At 29.9% G+C, this 16,821-nt stretch overlaps 4 protein-coding genes across 4 annotated transcripts in view; 1 reads left to right on the top strand and 3 right to left on the bottom strand.

Moving 5' to 3' along the window:
* Nucleotides 1-5,923, bottom strand: part of LOC123272565 (division abnormally delayed protein) — a 55,877-nt gene extending 49,954 nt beyond the window's left edge. Inside the window, exon 1 of the mRNA XM_044739440.1 lies at nt 5,112-5,923. Coding sequence (XP_044595375.1) covers nt 5,112-5,313 — 202 coding nt within the window. The 5' untranslated portion in view covers nt 5,314-5,923. The remainder of the gene's footprint in view (nt 1-5,111) is intronic.
* A 594-nt stretch (nt 5,924-6,517) lies between these two features.
* LOC123272406 (DNA replication licensing factor Mcm7) lies at nt 6,518-9,839 on the bottom strand. Its single transcript, XM_044739151.1, has 4 exons — nt 9,617-9,839; nt 9,314-9,522; nt 8,524-8,687; nt 6,518-8,418 (listed from the first exon to the last, which is right to left on the bottom strand). The coding sequence occupies exons 1-4, from the start codon at nt 9,654-9,656 to the stop codon at nt 6,654-6,656; spliced, it is 2,178 nt and encodes a 725-aa protein (XP_044595086.1). The 5' UTR covers nt 9,657-9,839; the 3' UTR covers nt 6,518-6,653.
* A 188-nt stretch (nt 9,840-10,027) lies between these two features.
* LOC123272407 (bystin) lies at nt 10,028-12,922 on the top strand. Its single transcript, XM_044739152.1, has 3 exons — nt 10,028-10,263; nt 10,910-11,826; nt 12,630-12,922. The coding sequence occupies exons 1-3, from the start codon at nt 10,123-10,125 to the stop codon at nt 12,847-12,849; spliced, it is 1,278 nt and encodes a 425-aa protein (XP_044595087.1). The 5' UTR covers nt 10,028-10,122; the 3' UTR covers nt 12,850-12,922.
* A 385-nt stretch (nt 12,923-13,307) lies between these two features.
* On the bottom strand, nt 13,308-15,910 carry LOC123272408 (ribonuclease H2 subunit B). The gene is made up of 4 exons (XM_044739153.1): nt 15,342-15,910; nt 14,646-15,170; nt 13,779-14,002; nt 13,308-13,697 (listed from the first exon to the last, which is right to left on the bottom strand). The coding sequence occupies exons 1-4, from the start codon at nt 15,430-15,432 to the stop codon at nt 13,608-13,610; spliced, it is 930 nt and encodes a 309-aa protein (XP_044595088.1). The 5' UTR covers nt 15,433-15,910; the 3' UTR covers nt 13,308-13,607.
* Nucleotides 15,911-16,821: the final 911 nt, after the last annotated feature.

The raw sequence follows: 16,821 nt of genomic DNA, 5'->3' as shown, positions 1-16,821 counted from the left end.
AACTTTCAAAGTCAGAGCTTGGGATTGGTTAACCAGCGATGTGAAGTTAGCCGCTTATCAGCCACGTGATCAGCGCACTTGCACAGTCAATTCTAAGGGCCAGTTTTTCAATCCGAGATAAAAGTACCGCCAGTAAAATAAAAAAAAATAAATAATTCAGCGACGTGATATTGCTTCTCAATTAGTTCTCCATGAATTTGGTCGTTTATTTAAATAAAAATAAATAATTATATCATAAAAATAATAATAACCTCTTATTGTGTCATTTAAATTATTTTAAATTAATTAACACAATTATAAATTAATAATAGAAATGTCAAACGCAAGATATGAGCTCGAAGGGCTCAAAAGCATAGAACAACTACCTCTATGAGCTCATAAAGCTCAAAATAACACATAAATTGTAATTTGGAGCTTGAAGAGCTCAACAACATTATAAGTGCAATTCATCCAGAATACAAAATATTTTTATTCAAGTTTTTTTATATCCAATATAAGTTTCTTAATATGAAAAAACTGGTATTTTTCGCCTGAGATTTGTTTACATCATTGAAAAGTTGTACTAATTTATATTATTTATTGTACAATTACCTAGCTGTATTACAATTGATATTAAAATTTGGATAGATCCTTGGGTACGAAAAAAATTGCTCAAATGGGATTTACCATTTCTGCAAAAAATCTTTGAAGGGAATTGTTTCTTTTTTAATTCACCTTTTTAAGAGTTGTTCATTATACAAATTTGATTCAATAAAATAAAAATAGAAATCAAGCTGTTGAAAGTAATTAAAAATTCAATTTAATAATAATTAAATTATGATTTAAGTAACTTATCGGTAGAAAAATTTTCTTTAAAATCAACATTAAAATTAGTGCTGATAAATTTTTTTACAAAAACTTAGTATTAATTCAACACATAAATTGTTAAAACCGGTGACGTTAGCCGAGTCGTCTAAGGCGCATGGCCTATAGAGAACTCGGACTAACTTACCGGCCAGGCGTGGGTTCGAATCCCAAGCTGGTCTTAGAAATCAACTTGGTTGATATTCGGCCCTTGCCGCGTAGGTTAAGATTTACACAACCCAAAAAGACCCAACGTACCACTCCCAACAGTTAAAAGTCGGCGATATGACCACAGCAGTTAAAACCGACTCTAAATAATAATAAATAAAAAAAAAAAAAAAAAAAAAAATTGTTAAATGTTCAACATTAAAATTTTTCCACTTTACATAATGCCAAAAAATGACCGTATAAAAAGGAAAAAAATTGTTTATTACGCAAAAATAGACGAACGTAAAGCTAAAACTTATCAGCAAAAAGAAGAAAAGGAAGTGAGGATATGACGATAAAGAGAAGTAGGATTATACATAATAGTTATTGGCTTATCCGGTCACCTTCGCGCTTTATCATCAATAGTAACTAACGCCTGGAGTGTAATACTGTCAATCATACAAATTGTCGCTGCGAGGCTCTCGAAATTATGCCATGGACTTCAGCAATACCAAGTATTGTATGTATATGCCTATAATAACTATGAATAATACCGTATCACGTATACACGGCCACGGTCTGCTAAAGTGTGTGGTGATGTGTGAAAGGAAGGAAATGATGAAAAGGGGAAGTGAAAGAGAGAGGGTGAGAGAGTTATAAGATCGTGAGGACGCGTTAATTAACCTAAATGAGCAAATCAGCCACAGACAGCCGCAAAACTGGTTGTTGTCTCGATTAACCAACAGCTATCTTGCTTATTATATAATAATGGATTTGTTTTGCTGTAAGCTGTCAGATGTAAGATGACGAGGTACTATTGCTGCGGTTTACCGTTTAAGCTTCTAGATTCGAGGGTGTCTTTTTTCATCACTAAGCTTCTTATTAACACAAACAGTTAATAAATTACATTTAAAAAGTATTTTATTTTTATTGTTAGTTGTGAGTGCAGTTCAGCTTAGTAACTTAGTTGTTTGTTTGAATCTGGTTTATAGAAGATTTATATCAAGGCACAAGACAGCCGAGCTGAGGTGGGTAATATCTAAATTCAAATTGTCAGAATATCTATTCCCAGTACATATTAGATTTTGGTAACTTTAGATTAATTTAGGACGGAACTTGATATGTTTGTGGGGAGTAAATTTACAAGACTGTTTTGAGTTTGAGGGTTTGCTTCTCTAACTAATTTATTGTTAAATATTTGATAATTAAATTAAGTTATTTTGGGGATATATATATTCAATTAAACTTCACGCTCTACTGTCTGGCTACATTTATATATTTCGATAAATTTATACTCCAGCTTATTTTGGTACTGATGATTTATTTCTAGCTTTCTATGGAATTGGGGTGATATTTGTAATGTCAATAATCGAACTTCTGTGAAAGTACTCCAGGGTCTTATATTTCCTATTTATTTTTTTTTTTTTTTTTTTTGGTAAATTGTTTTCAAATAGAATTATACTGGGACGATATATATATCATATTTTCTTATTAAGAAATTAATTTATTTAGTTTCATCAAATTTTAGGTAAAGAATTGTTTATTTTATTTTAAATAATATTCTCAATAAAAAAAAAATTAATTCTAAATTTTGATTTTTTTCAATTTTGTGAAATTTATTTTCAGTATAATTTATATTTAGAATAAAAAGAAACTTTTTAAGGAAAATATTGAATTAATACTCTTGATCTTTAAATTAATCAAATAGTACGACAGCTATTTAAAGATCAGAAGTTATAGTTTAGAATCTGACCGATGAAAATTTAATAAAAAATTTTTTCAATAACACTCCAGAATTTCTAGAATTCCAGAAATAGAATAAAAAATCACGATGAATTATTTCCATGGAATTTATGAAAAAAATAAATAATAAAACAACTATAAGTGCTTGTATTTTTAACAAAAATTGTTGCCGCTTAAACGATTTTTAATTTAAACTACAGAATTATTTACAATCAACAAATTGATTTGAACTGTACGTTGGTAAATAAAAAAAAATAAAAAACAGAACATTGATAAATTTATAAATAATATTATCTTAAATACACACGAGAATTAAGTATGAAAGGTTAATAATTATTTTCAAGATAACTGAACTTGAAAACGAAATCAATTTGCTGATAATAATTAACATCTGGTAATCGGACAAGCGCGCTATCGTTCTCCCGGAAGATAATAAAAAATGACTGTAATTGGTGAGTAATTAAAGAGGAATAAATTGAAAGTGAATAAAATTACCGGAAAAATTCGAATGTAGTAAAATAACAAAGTTATTTTTTTTGATTAACAAAAATGTGGAGAATTTTAAAAAAGATACATTTTAAAGCTTTTTAAGCGATATAAATAACGTGTTTGAAATACACGACGCGTTGGCGTATATTAACTGGTATTTTGTAGCAGATTTACAGTAACAAATAACAGAGACTTTATATTGTGACTAGTTTTTTTTTGTCACCACAAATAACTTTGAAAAAGTCGGACTAAAAAAATCCAACCCCTTAGATGTGTTCGCAAAGAAGCTTATATATAGATAGATAGAAATACACGTGGAATAATAATAATAAAAATTTATGCCTTAATATCTTCTTTTGTATGCTTAGCGACTCTTTAAAAGTCTGTCGTTAAATGTGCGTAGCATAGAAAAGATAAGTCTTTTGAGCGATAGCAATCATGAGTTTTTTCTTGATGCCAATACAAGTGCAATAAGTACTCTTTATAACTAAAAAGATGTCATGTGTTTGATAAATGCACCGTCATATATCACCAGTGCAGAATGTATCAGTGACATTGGCTGGCTGGCTGTCTGTTTAATAAGAGGATACGACAGGATAGGATTGGAAATAAAAGGTGAAAGAGTTGTAGATTGAAAGGAAGAGAAGAAGTAAGTAGATAGGATTAAAAAATGTAATCACGATTAGATCCGGTTGCAAGATCTCTCAACACGTCCATCAAGATCCGTTAGATTATTATTCGGCACGCGCCGGAAGCGTGCCGGAGGTAAAAATATTGTCGAGAGGTTAATCCGAATTATTGAGGTTTTATACCGGCAATCTCCAAACAAATGTACAATGTATAGTAAGTATGTAAGTGGTGGATTTTAAGCTAAAGGATAGCGCAGTACATTCATCACTCAAACTGCATTACTAATTGGGTGATTTGTTAGCGTCGAGTCGAGCTTTAATTCTTAAAATCCCAGTTACCAGCTCTACAAGCTTACACCTCTAATTCAAATTATTATCATAAGTTTGTTGTATGGAATTATTCAAAAATGAACTAATTACATTCTGAAGCCAATACAATTTGCAGTATTGACATTCCTCGGGTTTGACGTACTGTTTGTGTGCTACACTTGACGAAGCATGATAATCAGCATCCCAACAATCCCATCCGTATATACATATTATCCAGCTAATGTAAATGTTAATAAAATTAATTAGCCTGACAAAGAGAATATATAAAAATTTTATGTTATATATTTCACTGGGTGTTTGTTAATTAATTAAAATTAATTACTAAATATATAAGTACTTACTCTAATTTTACTTAATATATATTTTGAAATAACTTATTCTAATTAATAATTTATTTGATATTAAATAATTTTTGGAATTTTTTTTTAACAAATAAATTATGGCAAAAAAAATAAGAAAAAAAATTGGCATGTAGAAATTTTAAAAAATTAAAAATGCAATTTTTTTAAAATAATTTTTTAAAATTAATTGAATTGTTGAATAAAATTAAAAATTAATCAAGTGACAGCTAACTTTAATGATGATAGTCAAACTAGCCGACATTAAACAATTTTTTATATTTTTTTTTTATTAATTAAATGAAAGCTAAAAAAATATTCTAAAAAACTGCATCTATTGTTTTTTAAATTTTCTACATGTGGAATTTTTTAAAAATTGTTTTTATTACAAATTTTTCATTAAGAAAAATTCTAAAAATTGTTAGATGTCTGCTAACTTTATTTTCATACTTTAATGTCAGAAATGAAAAAAAAATGAAAAATGCAATTTTTTAAAAATTATTTTTTGGAACAAATTTGTTTGTTAAAAAAAATAAAAAAATTCTCTAATGACTGCTAACTACTGTAATTTTATTTGATAATCAGAACTTACTTTCAGCAATGTCGGTTTTAGTAATAGCCGTAAAATCAACGGAGATATTTTTGCTCTCAAAGAAAGGCTTAACGGCTTGACAATTCTCGGGAATTTCGGCACCTCCACTTCCTCCATGTCGTCGCGTGGATCTCGTTGAACGTGATACGACACCATCGACCGCGTACAGACACATAAATGTAATAAATAACACTTTCTTCATTTTTACTTTAATAATTTATCAGTTAATGACTAAAAAACAATAATCAATTATTAACCGGTTGTTTAAATATTTAAATATCACTCACTTAAATGTAAATAAATATAATAATCACAATAATAAATAATAAATAAATATATATTATTCTGTCAAAATGATTTCCACTCGCGAATAATCGTACGGATAATCTCTCCTTTAAACGACATTACCGGTTTCATTTAATCGTTTAATCTCCTCCGGTAATAACCTTATTTCTTCTTCACGATTTAAATAAACCTCGTTGTTCAACATTTAAATATAAATAAATACAAATAAATATAATTATTTATAAACGTACATATATATCTCTATATATTTTTTTGTAGTAAAATGTAGCACTTGAGAGGTAGTGACAGATTTTTTAAATAAATTAGCACACACATTCACACACTCGCGTTATCCCGACAGTCCTATCATTTAAATAATAATATTTATTACTCCACAATATCTATAAAGTATATGTTTATCCCCGGTGGGTACTTATTTATGTTATTTTATTTAAATCTTGCAATAGATAGAATTGCAAGTGCCGGTAAGACTGTCGGCGCGCAACTGATCGGATTCTGCAATAAGACAAGATAAATTTTCTGCGTGCGCTTGTAGCGACTCAACTGAAGAAGGGATTCCGCGCATGCGCAGTCGCTAACTAGCTATTTAAGCTTCCCGCTCACGCTAAGAAATGAAGATAATAACAACAATAATGACACGCATCATCATCATCATCACCATAAAATAACTTATAACACAATTTTACATTATTAATTTATAATACTAAAGTTAGCCGACGTTTTTAATTTTTTTTTAATAATTAAATTAAAACAGAAAAATATTTTTTAAAAATTTCACTTACAGTTTTTGAAGTTTTTTACAAGTGGCATTTTTTAAAAAATTTTTTTCTAATAAATTTTTCAATAAAAAAACATTCTAAAAATTTTCAATGAAAATAAAGTTAGCCGACATCTAAAAATTTTTATAATTTTTTTTATTAACAAATTATTACAACAAAATAAAAAAACAATTTTTTCATTTGTTAAAAACTTCAAAAACTATAAGTGCAATTTTTTAAAAATATTTTTTAGTTATAATTTAATAAATTAAGCGAGATAAAAAAATCAAAGATGTCGGCTAATTTTATTATTATTAAATTTATAACTGAAGACATAAAATAAAATTTATTGCGTAAAAAATTGTTTTATTATCAATATTAAATTGTTATAAAAAATTATCAGACAGTTGACGTGGAAAAATATTATCTTACTATAAATACAATAATAAAAATAATAAAAAAAAATGATGTATCTTCATTACAGAAAAGTAATTTGTGTTCTAGCTTGATTAACTTGCCAGACATTAAGCTCCTCGTACTCCTCAATGCAGTCGTCAACTTGATGCTGATTAAATCCTTTGTTGGTGCATCTCTCGAGAATCTCAGATACTTTGACAGTCTTGGAGTCCCCGGCGATCTCCCTAATAAGTTGGAAGATTTTGTTGGCGGTGCTTACGCCCTTGTTCCCACTCTGTACCTCGGAGTGATTGATAGAGTACTTTGACATCTCGACAAGACGATTAGCTTCAGCAACATCTTCCTTTTGTACCTCAGTGGATAAACGCAGGCGAGCTAGAGCGGTGGATAGACGCAGAACAGCCAGAAGATTTCTCGCAGAAGTGAAAGTTTTGTCCTGGCTGTTCCTGGCTTCCTTACGCATCTCAACATAAGAGTCTACTATATACTCCGTAATATCCGGGCTGATAACAGGATCTATTGTTTTACAAAGAGCGATGTATCTTCTCATTAAATTCATGTCCAGCGCCTCAGTCTCGGTGACGGGCTGGGAGCCCGTACGGTGAACATGAGTGATGTGCTGAGCTAAACGAAGGTCATTATCCCGGTCCGCACGATCTTGAATCAGCCAGAGAAGGTCAAAACGTGACAGCAGAGCCGCGGGAAGTTGTATATTCTGCTCGATGGTACGTTTTGGATTGTATCTACCGTACGCTGGATTAGCCGCTGCTAATATTGATACACGAGCATTAAGCCGCGTCATTATACCCGCCTTTGCGATTGAAATAGTTTGCTGTTCCATTACTTCGTGGATTGCCGTTCTGTCAGCGTCAGCCATTTTGTCGAACTCGTCAATACAGCAAACTCCTTGATCAGCAAGCACCAGAGCGCCTCCTTCCAGCATCATTTGCCCCGTAAGCGGATCCTTGAGCACAGCAGCTGTTAAACCGACTCCCGATGATCCACGGCCGGTCGTATACTGGGATCTCGGAGCCAGACGACATATGAAGCCGAGTAATTGTGATTTAGCAACTCCAGGATCGCCCATCAGACAGATATTGAGGTTACCACGGATTTTAATGTCTCCTTTATTCTTGTCCGTTCCTCCGACAAGCAACAGCAGCAATGCTTTCTTTACATCCTCCAATCCATAAATTTCAGGCGCTATAGAACGTGCAAGCTTGGTGTAGAAATCATCGCCCGTAAAACTTTCTAACTCTTCTTGTGTCAATTGTTTACTACTGTCGTCAGCTGACTGCAAGTTTGTTAGAGTAACAACTTGATGCGCTTCTAAAAATGTCTCGCTGAGCAAAGCACCTCCGGCGCTGGGGTTAAAACCTGTTTTGGTTATTGGCAAAAATATTCCTGTAAAGACAACGTGGTCTCCTGGTAAGCACAGTCGGGTTGTTTCACCACGACAGTAAACAGTGAGAGATCTGGGAATATGACCAACAGGAACTTGATCACTGTGCTCTTGAATTTTAATCTCTTGGAATTTTACAAACTTAGATCCTTTTGTTTGGATGTAAAGTCTGCCACCAGACTTATTTATCTTACAGTCATCACTCTCACACATGTCGAGAGGTCGGAAACTTAGTGATTGAATCGTCTGATAAGTCTCCGCACCGCATTGGTCGCATGTATAAGTAGCACAGGCCATCATAGGTTTTACTTCGGTACATCTTGTTACTATACCACGGACGGTTGCTAATTTTCCTATACTGCTGGCCTTTATGTCCCTCACTGAGAGCTGCTTAGCGTTGTCAAAGTTTTTGAAATAAACTTCGCTGGAAATTTAAATAAAAAGACAAACGGTTAATAAAATAATGTATTATTTATAGTTTTTACATTGAATAGCTGATTTTAAATATATAAATAAAATAAATACTTACAATCTACGCATTAACTCAGGCGCATATCTGTTTCTAGGATCTCTTTGATCACCTGGGTGCCTGTTTCTCGCTTCCATGAGCAGACGGTGCTCGATGTAAATATCTAAAGCGTCCTTTGGAGGTACTGGGTGCTCTTTGAACTCTGGCAGGATTTCTTGAACGAGCTATTAAGATGAATAATAATTTACTATTTTTTTTTTTTAATAATAATAAAAAGTTTTGAGGATAAAGACGATAAGAAAAGTAACAAGGGTTGATTTTTTGTCTCCAGTACATGAATAATAACTTTAGATTAAATAATATACAGTAATCTTGATTATAAATAAAAAATACTAAAATTCATTGAATTTATAAGAGGCTTAAGCTTATTCAAGTAATAATAAATGATTGACTTTAAATTCTTTTCTACTTATTATTAAGTCAACTAATATATTGGCAAAAATAAAAAATTTTTTACTATTACTTGCTACAGTTTTTAAAAAATTTAATCTAAAAATTGTATCAAGTTAAATAGAACTTATTTCGAATATTATTAATAATATTCGCATAAATGTTTAAAAAAGGACTTCTAAAAAATATCTAAGATTAATAATTTCTCTTACTTTTTTAAAATTAACCAAAAAAAAAAAAAATATTTATCAATTAAAATGCTACTAAAGTCATAACAAATCCTAGAATAATTAAACAAAAGACGTAAGCGGATTTTTTACTCCAATTTTTTTTTAATTATTAGCAAATGTTTATTTTTTATCGTTTAAAAAAATAACATTGTTGATTCTTTTTTACTTACTTCATTAACTAGATTCACATATCTACGAGTATTATTGGCAATAGCCTCTGCTAGATCGTCATTGAACTCATGAACGTCGTCTAAGTCAATAGTAAACGCAACTTGCTCACGGTGAGCCAATTTAGTCAGCTGCTCCCGGTATTTGAAACATTTTTCCCCAGATTTATCATCTATTTTGACAAACTCCTCAAAAAACGTTTTTAATTGATCTGAAAAAAATAAATAAAATAATAATTATTATTATTGTTATCATTATTATAATAAAAAACAATATTTCTTGGTTAGAATAAATTCTTTACTAACCTCTGTCATTAGTGTAATCACGCAGACGTTTTGAAGCCATATTTAATATTGATTATTCGAGAATCTAGTCAATTTTATATTTATTATGCGACAATTTACAATTATGAGTATCTATCTGGCAAGTATTATTTATCACACACAACAGAAACAGAAGCCGCTAAAATTTCACATCAACAATTGACCGCGTCTTCTACATCTGGGCTGATTTCCCGCGTATTTTATTGGAGTGACTGAAAAGAATTATCCTGGTGGAAAATTCGCGACTTATTTTATGAACTGAATAATTACCGGCGGAGTTTTGCTGGTAGTACTGGTAGTTTATTTAAGTGCGACATTCTTTCGTTAGTCTGCAGCACCATTCAGTAGTAAAGAGACATCTTCTGGAAAGGGATAATAAATTTTATTTTTATTATTTTTATTTTCATAAAAAGTTGCGGATGGAAATGTGATATTGTGAATTAACACGTGTTTTTATTTCTGTCATTTAATAATTACTTTTATTAATTATGGGAAAAGCTAAGAAAGTTCGTGTTTCAAAGGGAGATACTCTTCCAGCTAAAGTACCTCTAGCAGATCAACTTGAAGGAGATGGTATTGTTAAATCCAAAAATCGTAATAAAATACGTTTCCGGGCTGAAGAAGATGAGGTTAGTAAATTAGATTTTTATTTAATTAAAATTAATTAATTAATAATTCTAGCTTAAATTAAATTTTTAAGTAAATAGAATAATTTTTAAAAAAGTAAATAAATTAAAAAATTCCACACGTAGAAATTAAAAAAATTTAATTTAATGAATTTTTTTAGATTTTATTATTTGATACTAATTTAAAAAAAAAAAAAAATTATATTAAAGTTAGCTGTCACTTGACCATTTTTTAATTTTATTTAACGAAAAAAATTGTTGTTGAAAAATTGCATTTTTAATTTATTAAAATTTCTAAATGTCCATTGTTTTTATGCAGTAATTTATTTATTAGAAAAATTAATAAATATCTGCTAAATTAATTTTTATAAAAAAAAAATGACAAAAGTTATTTTATATTTTTAATGAAAATTAATTTAGCAGATATTTTACAATTTTAAGAATTTTTTTAACAAATAAATTATTTCAAAGAAAATGAGAAGAAAAATTGAGATTTAGAAAATTAAAAAAATAAAAAATCCAATTTTTTAGAAATAATTTTTCGGAGCAAATTTATTTATTAACAAAAAATTAAAAAATTGTCAAGCGACTGCTAACTTTAATGTCATATATTTTTAATATTATTATTCATTAAAAAATATCTTTACAGGAATTTATTAATCCAAAAGTATCCAGTAGAGTGATTAAGTTAACAAACCAGCAGCGTAAAGAAGAAGAAAGCGAAGGTGAAAAAAGTAACGAAGGAAAAAAAGCTCTGCTAACTCTTGACGAAGATGAAGAAGAGTATAAAATGAGTGATGATGAACAAATAACCGGGAATGAATACTACGATGACATTAAAATCGACGAACAAGATGAACGAGCGCTGGAGTTGTTCATGGACCGCGGTAGAGCACCGACGAGAACACTCGCCGACATAATCCTCGAGAAGTTAGAGGAGAAAAAAACAGAAATCCAGTCCCAGTTTTCTGAAATAGGCTCCATACAGATGGACGACATGCACCCGCTCTTAAAAGAGTCTTTCGAAAAAATGAAGCCAATATTATCTGTGTACAGAAGCGGTGCGTTGCCGAAATTATTCAAGTTCATACCTTCTATGAAAAACTGGGAACAAGTACTTTACATACTAGACCCGCCCAGCTGGACAGCCGCTGCTATGTACCAAGCTACACGTATCTTTGCCTCGAATCTCAAGGAAAATATGGCGCAGAGGTTTTATAACTTAGTTTTGCTTCCGCGTGTTAGAGATGATTTGGCAGAGTACAAACGTTTGAACTTCCATTTGTATCAAGCGGTCAGGAAAGCTTTGTATAAACCCAGAGGGTTCATGAAAGGCTTCCTCTTGCCGCTTTTGGAGTCCGGTGACTGCACTCTGAGAGAAGCTATTATCATCGGGTCAATAGTTGCAAAAAACTCGATTCCTATGTTGGAGTCAGCGGCTGCTCTGTTGAAAATTGCGGAGATGGGGTACACTGGAGCTAATAGTATTTTTATTAGAATATTTTTGGATAAAAAATACGCTTTGCCCTACCGTGTAGTTGATGGTGTGGTTTTTCATTTCCTGAGGTAATATTTTATTTTATATATTTATTTTTAATCATCAATAATTGATGTATTTGAATCCCGGAAAAAATTTTTAAGTTATGAAAAATTCATATTATTTCAGATTTACTAAATTATTGTTACTAGCAACCTTGCAGTCACTATGTGACTGCCGTAACTTATGAACTATAAATGAATAAAATTTTGTTTTATTAAATAATGATTTTTGTTAAATTGCACTGTACTTTATTAACTGTTGATGTTTTTAAAGATATAAGATCGTCCCGATGTTACACTCATCAAGAGCTTTCATTTGAGTACCCACATCAATTTTTCATATATTTTATATATTTATATATATTATATATATGTATATATGAAAAATATATCAAAAATGCATGTGGGTACTCAAATGAAAGCTCTTGATGAATGTAACATCAGAGTGAGCTTATATCTTAAAAAATGTCAATAATTAAGAAATGACCTTGTATTTCGTGAACTATTGACATTTTTAAAGATATAAGCTCATCCCGATGTTACACTTATCAAGAGCTTTCATTTGAGTACCCACATGCATTTTGATATATTTATATATATATATAATATATATAAATATATAAAATATATGAAAAAATGATGTAGGTATTCAAATGAAAGGTCTTGATGAATGTAACATCGGGATGAGCTTATATCTTTAAAAATGTCAATAGTTCACGAAATACAAGGTCATTTCTTAATTATGTATCTAGAGACAGAGCATTTTCAAATGCTGCCTAAATATTGCCTTAAAACAATAAATAATAATAATAACAATTTAAATATTTCAGGTTTGAAAGAGATACCAGAGAATTACCAGTTCTATGGCACCAAGCTCTTTTAACATTCGCTCAGCGTTACAAGAGTGACATCAGTTCAGAGCAAAGAGAAGCGCTGTTGGAATTATTGAAGCGACAATATCATCACACACTTACCCCAGAAATACGACGAGAGTTACAACACGCAAAGTGCCGCGATGTTGAAGGTATCGAGCCCATGGAAGCGAATTAACTTTTTTTTTTTTATAATAAATTTTACATGTATTTAAAGCACAAAATTGTTAATAAAAATAAAAAAAGGCAATTATACTTTTTCCATGCTTTATTGAGTCTTGATTTGTTTTTTAACATCGAAGATTATTATTGATATTATTAATTGATAATACTAAATTACAATGAAATGCTATTAATTTAGAAGCACAATCATTAATCACAAATACATATTTTACGATGTATAAGACTTAAATGAAATCTCATAAAAAGTATCAAATGGTTAATTTGGCAGGAGATTGACACAAGTACTGTGTAATGCACAATAAAATTATAAAAATAATAATTGTTTTACGTGAAACAAAAATCTGTACAAAGTATACTTTGTATGATAAATTAATAATTCACACGACTATTTACATGACAAACCTATTACTGTATTGTAAGACCTTTTTATTTGAAAGTTTAATAGCGCATGTCTGGAGACGAGATTTAAGAGTCAACAATAATATTGCGATTGTTTTTGTAAGTACAGTATTAATCTTTTGAGCAAATAATGTGTAGCAAGGTGTTGATATTTATTCTCGAGTTATTGCAGCTGTTATTGTTATTTATTTAGGTTCGCTGTTTCGTTTGTTTATTTCATTATCATTATTATTATTATTATTTAATTTAAAATTAATCTAATTTTAATTTAAGTAACACCGATAAAAATCGTTGATCCGTTAAAACGTTACGAATGCAACCTACAGAGACAGTCTTATCTAATAATAAGTATATTTATTTTTTCTTGAAGAATGAAGAGATATTTTTTGAACCAGCTGCTGCTTTTTGACGAGCCAATTCTTTTTTTGTCGGTTGTTTCGTCACCTTTAATTCAAAAATAAAATTTAATTAATATTGATTAAAAAAACAATATTTTCAATTTAATTTAAATTAATTAATCAATACCTTTTCAGGCTTGGTTAAATCTAATGCACGCATTTTAGGTGGATTTTCCGTTTCAGCGGGTTCGCTTTTCTGCCGTTTGTTGTCTGAAACTTCTTTAGGGCTTGACAGCTTTCGCTTGGGATTATTTTCTATTTCCTCTGGTAAATTAAGAAACTGAGCTAATTTTTTAGACAAATCTTCAGTCAAGTACTCCGAGACAATGCCGTGAGCGTATCTCAAGTATTCTGTAATGAAAAAAAATTAAATTTTATTAAATATAAAATAAAACTAGCAACCTTGCAGTTACTATGTGACTGCTATGACTTGTGAGCTATAAATAAATAAAGTTTTGCTTTATTAAATAACTCTTGTTAAATTGCACTGTACTTTCTTAAATATTGATGTTTTTGAAGATATAAGCTCATCCCGATGTTACATTCATCAAGACCTTTCATTTGAATACCTACATCATTTTTTCATATATTTTATATATTTATATATATTATATATATATAAATATATCAAAATGCATGTGGGTACTCAAATGAAAGCTCTTGATAAGTGTAACATCGGGATGAGCTTATATCTTTAAAAATGTTAATAGTTCACAAGATACAACGTCATTTCTTAATTATTGACATTTTTTAAGATATAAGCTCACTCTGATGTTACATTCATCAAGAGCTTTCATTTGAGTACCCACATGCATTTTTGATATATTTTTCATATATACATATATATAATATATATAAATATATGAAAAATTGATGTGGGTACTCAAATGAAAGCTCTTGATGAGTATAACATCGGGATGAGGTTATATCTTTAAAAATGTCAATAGTTCACGAGATACAAGGTAATTTCTTAATTAAAACAATAAGTGCTTACCAGTATCACTAGCAGGTTCATATTTACTACTTTTAACATAATTTGCACTGACAGCGCCAGGAGATACATAAATGCCCTTTTGTCTGAGTGTCTCAGCGACTCGCTCAACTTTCTTCTGCAGCCAAATCAGCGTTTTTTCCTCATTGTACTTGTAAGCTTGCAAAGATTCATCACCGCGGCGATCCGCGACCAGAGTTAGCTTGAGATTCTGACAACGAGCCAGTCTTTCAGTCTCCGGGTACTCGTCGTCTCTGAGAAGCTGCTCCAGGGGTACGGCGTACTGGGATTTTCTCAAGTACGGTAAGACGAGAAATATTGGATCTATTGGAGTTGACAGGTGCATTTTTCCATCTGACTTGACATTGTCGTCAACAAACCAGGATCTTTTGTTCTCATCGATTGTCAGAACTTCTTGAACTGTCAAATCACCGGGGCTGAATAAAAACATTGCTGCTTGGCTGGATGCAGGATGTCGCAATTTAACAATATCCGGAATATTTCCATCAGTACCTTCTAGTCCTTCACCTAATACAAAATTAAAAATTAAAACGTCAAAAAATTTTAATTATTAATCTATATTGTTAATCTATTGAATTTTATCCGACCAATAGAAGCAGTGACAAAAGATTGATCGCTTTTTTCATTATTCTTTTATTTTTTATTATATAGATAGGTGATATTTTTTTTTTTATTTACCTTTCATGAGAAAAACCCACGCATTGGTGGCCGGATTGGAATTCGATGACGTTTTGACGCATTTTTTCGGTGATGCTTTTACGCGGGGCATGATAACCTATCAATCTAAAACACTTGTCCCGAAGATTATTTAAAAAAAGACGATTTTTAAAGAGTTTTAATAAACAAAACTGACATATGAGGAAAAAAATTCACAGGTCAGCCATTTTTCACAAGTGGTTCTATAGTGACCAATACCTGTAAATATGATTTTATGATATTTTCACACGTTAAATTATTATATGTATTGTAGTGGTTCAATTTAAACCACATTTTCACACGTACACCTATTATCCGTCGGCTTTTATTTATAAATCTCGAGGTAACTTTAATTATTAGAAATATTGAAATTAATAACTGCGTTATCTGATGGTTCTTTGTTGTTTTTTTTGTTTTCCTCCAACACCAACACGATCAAACTAAAATTGTTATACTGCACATGCGACATGCGAAAAATTTTCAACCCTCTCTCTGTTCTCAACTCCACCGAACTCTGAGGGAGAAGAAATCAAGCTTCCTGTCAACATTTCTCAGCCGATACCAACGGATTTGTGGAATATTTCGCCATTTTATTCATATTTTTTCTACAAAAACTTTCTATGTAGCAAAATGGAGCCGTTTTGCAATCTATTAAAATTTTATTTATCAAAATTCTGAAAGAAAAATTTTAATCCAAAATTTTAGAGTAAAAATTACCTTGATTTAAAATGGTGATAATTATTTAAATAATTTATACTGACAGAAATATGCAATTTTTATCCGCTATAATTAAAAAAAAAATAGCTATGAATTTTTGACTGTCATAATTCTTTGAAGATGGATTTTTTTATTTTTTTAATAAAATTTTTAACAGTAGTCGATAAGATCATTTACATTACAAGACATTTGACATTTCAAAAAAGTAGAATGAAAATTAATTTAGCAGATATTTAATAATTTTTAGAATTTTTTTTTAACAAATAAATTATAGCAAAAAAAATTATTAAAAAAAATTGACTTGTAAAAATTTTTAAAAATAAAAAATGCAATTTTTCAAAAATAATTTTTTGGAACAAATTTATTTGTTAAAAAAATTTTTTTAATTCTCTAATGACTGCTAACTTTAATGTTGTTAATTAAGCAAATATTTGATAATTTTTAGAAATATTGTTAACAAATAAATTACGGCAAAAAAAATAAGAAAAAAAAATTGACATGTAGAAAATTTTAAAAATTAAAAATGCAATTTTTTAAAAATAATTTTTCAGAATTGATTTAATTGTTAAATAAATTTAAAAATTGGTCAAGTGACAGCTTGAAAAAAAAGAAGATATAAAATTTTTCACTTGTATATTTATAATTATACATTATATTTAATACGATTAATTTATTATAATAATTACTTTAAATTAGAATGTATAAAATTACTTTCTGAAGTGAGTTTCATCACAGTTGAAGAAGA

Source organism: Cotesia glomerata, linkage group LG10, assembly GCF_020080835.1.
Source record: "Cotesia glomerata isolate CgM1 linkage group LG10, MPM_Cglom_v2.3, whole genome shotgun sequence".
NCBI classification, from domain to species: domain Eukaryota; kingdom Metazoa; phylum Arthropoda; class Insecta; order Hymenoptera; family Braconidae; genus Cotesia; species Cotesia glomerata.
This window is presented reverse-complemented; position numbering and strand designations above follow the sequence as displayed.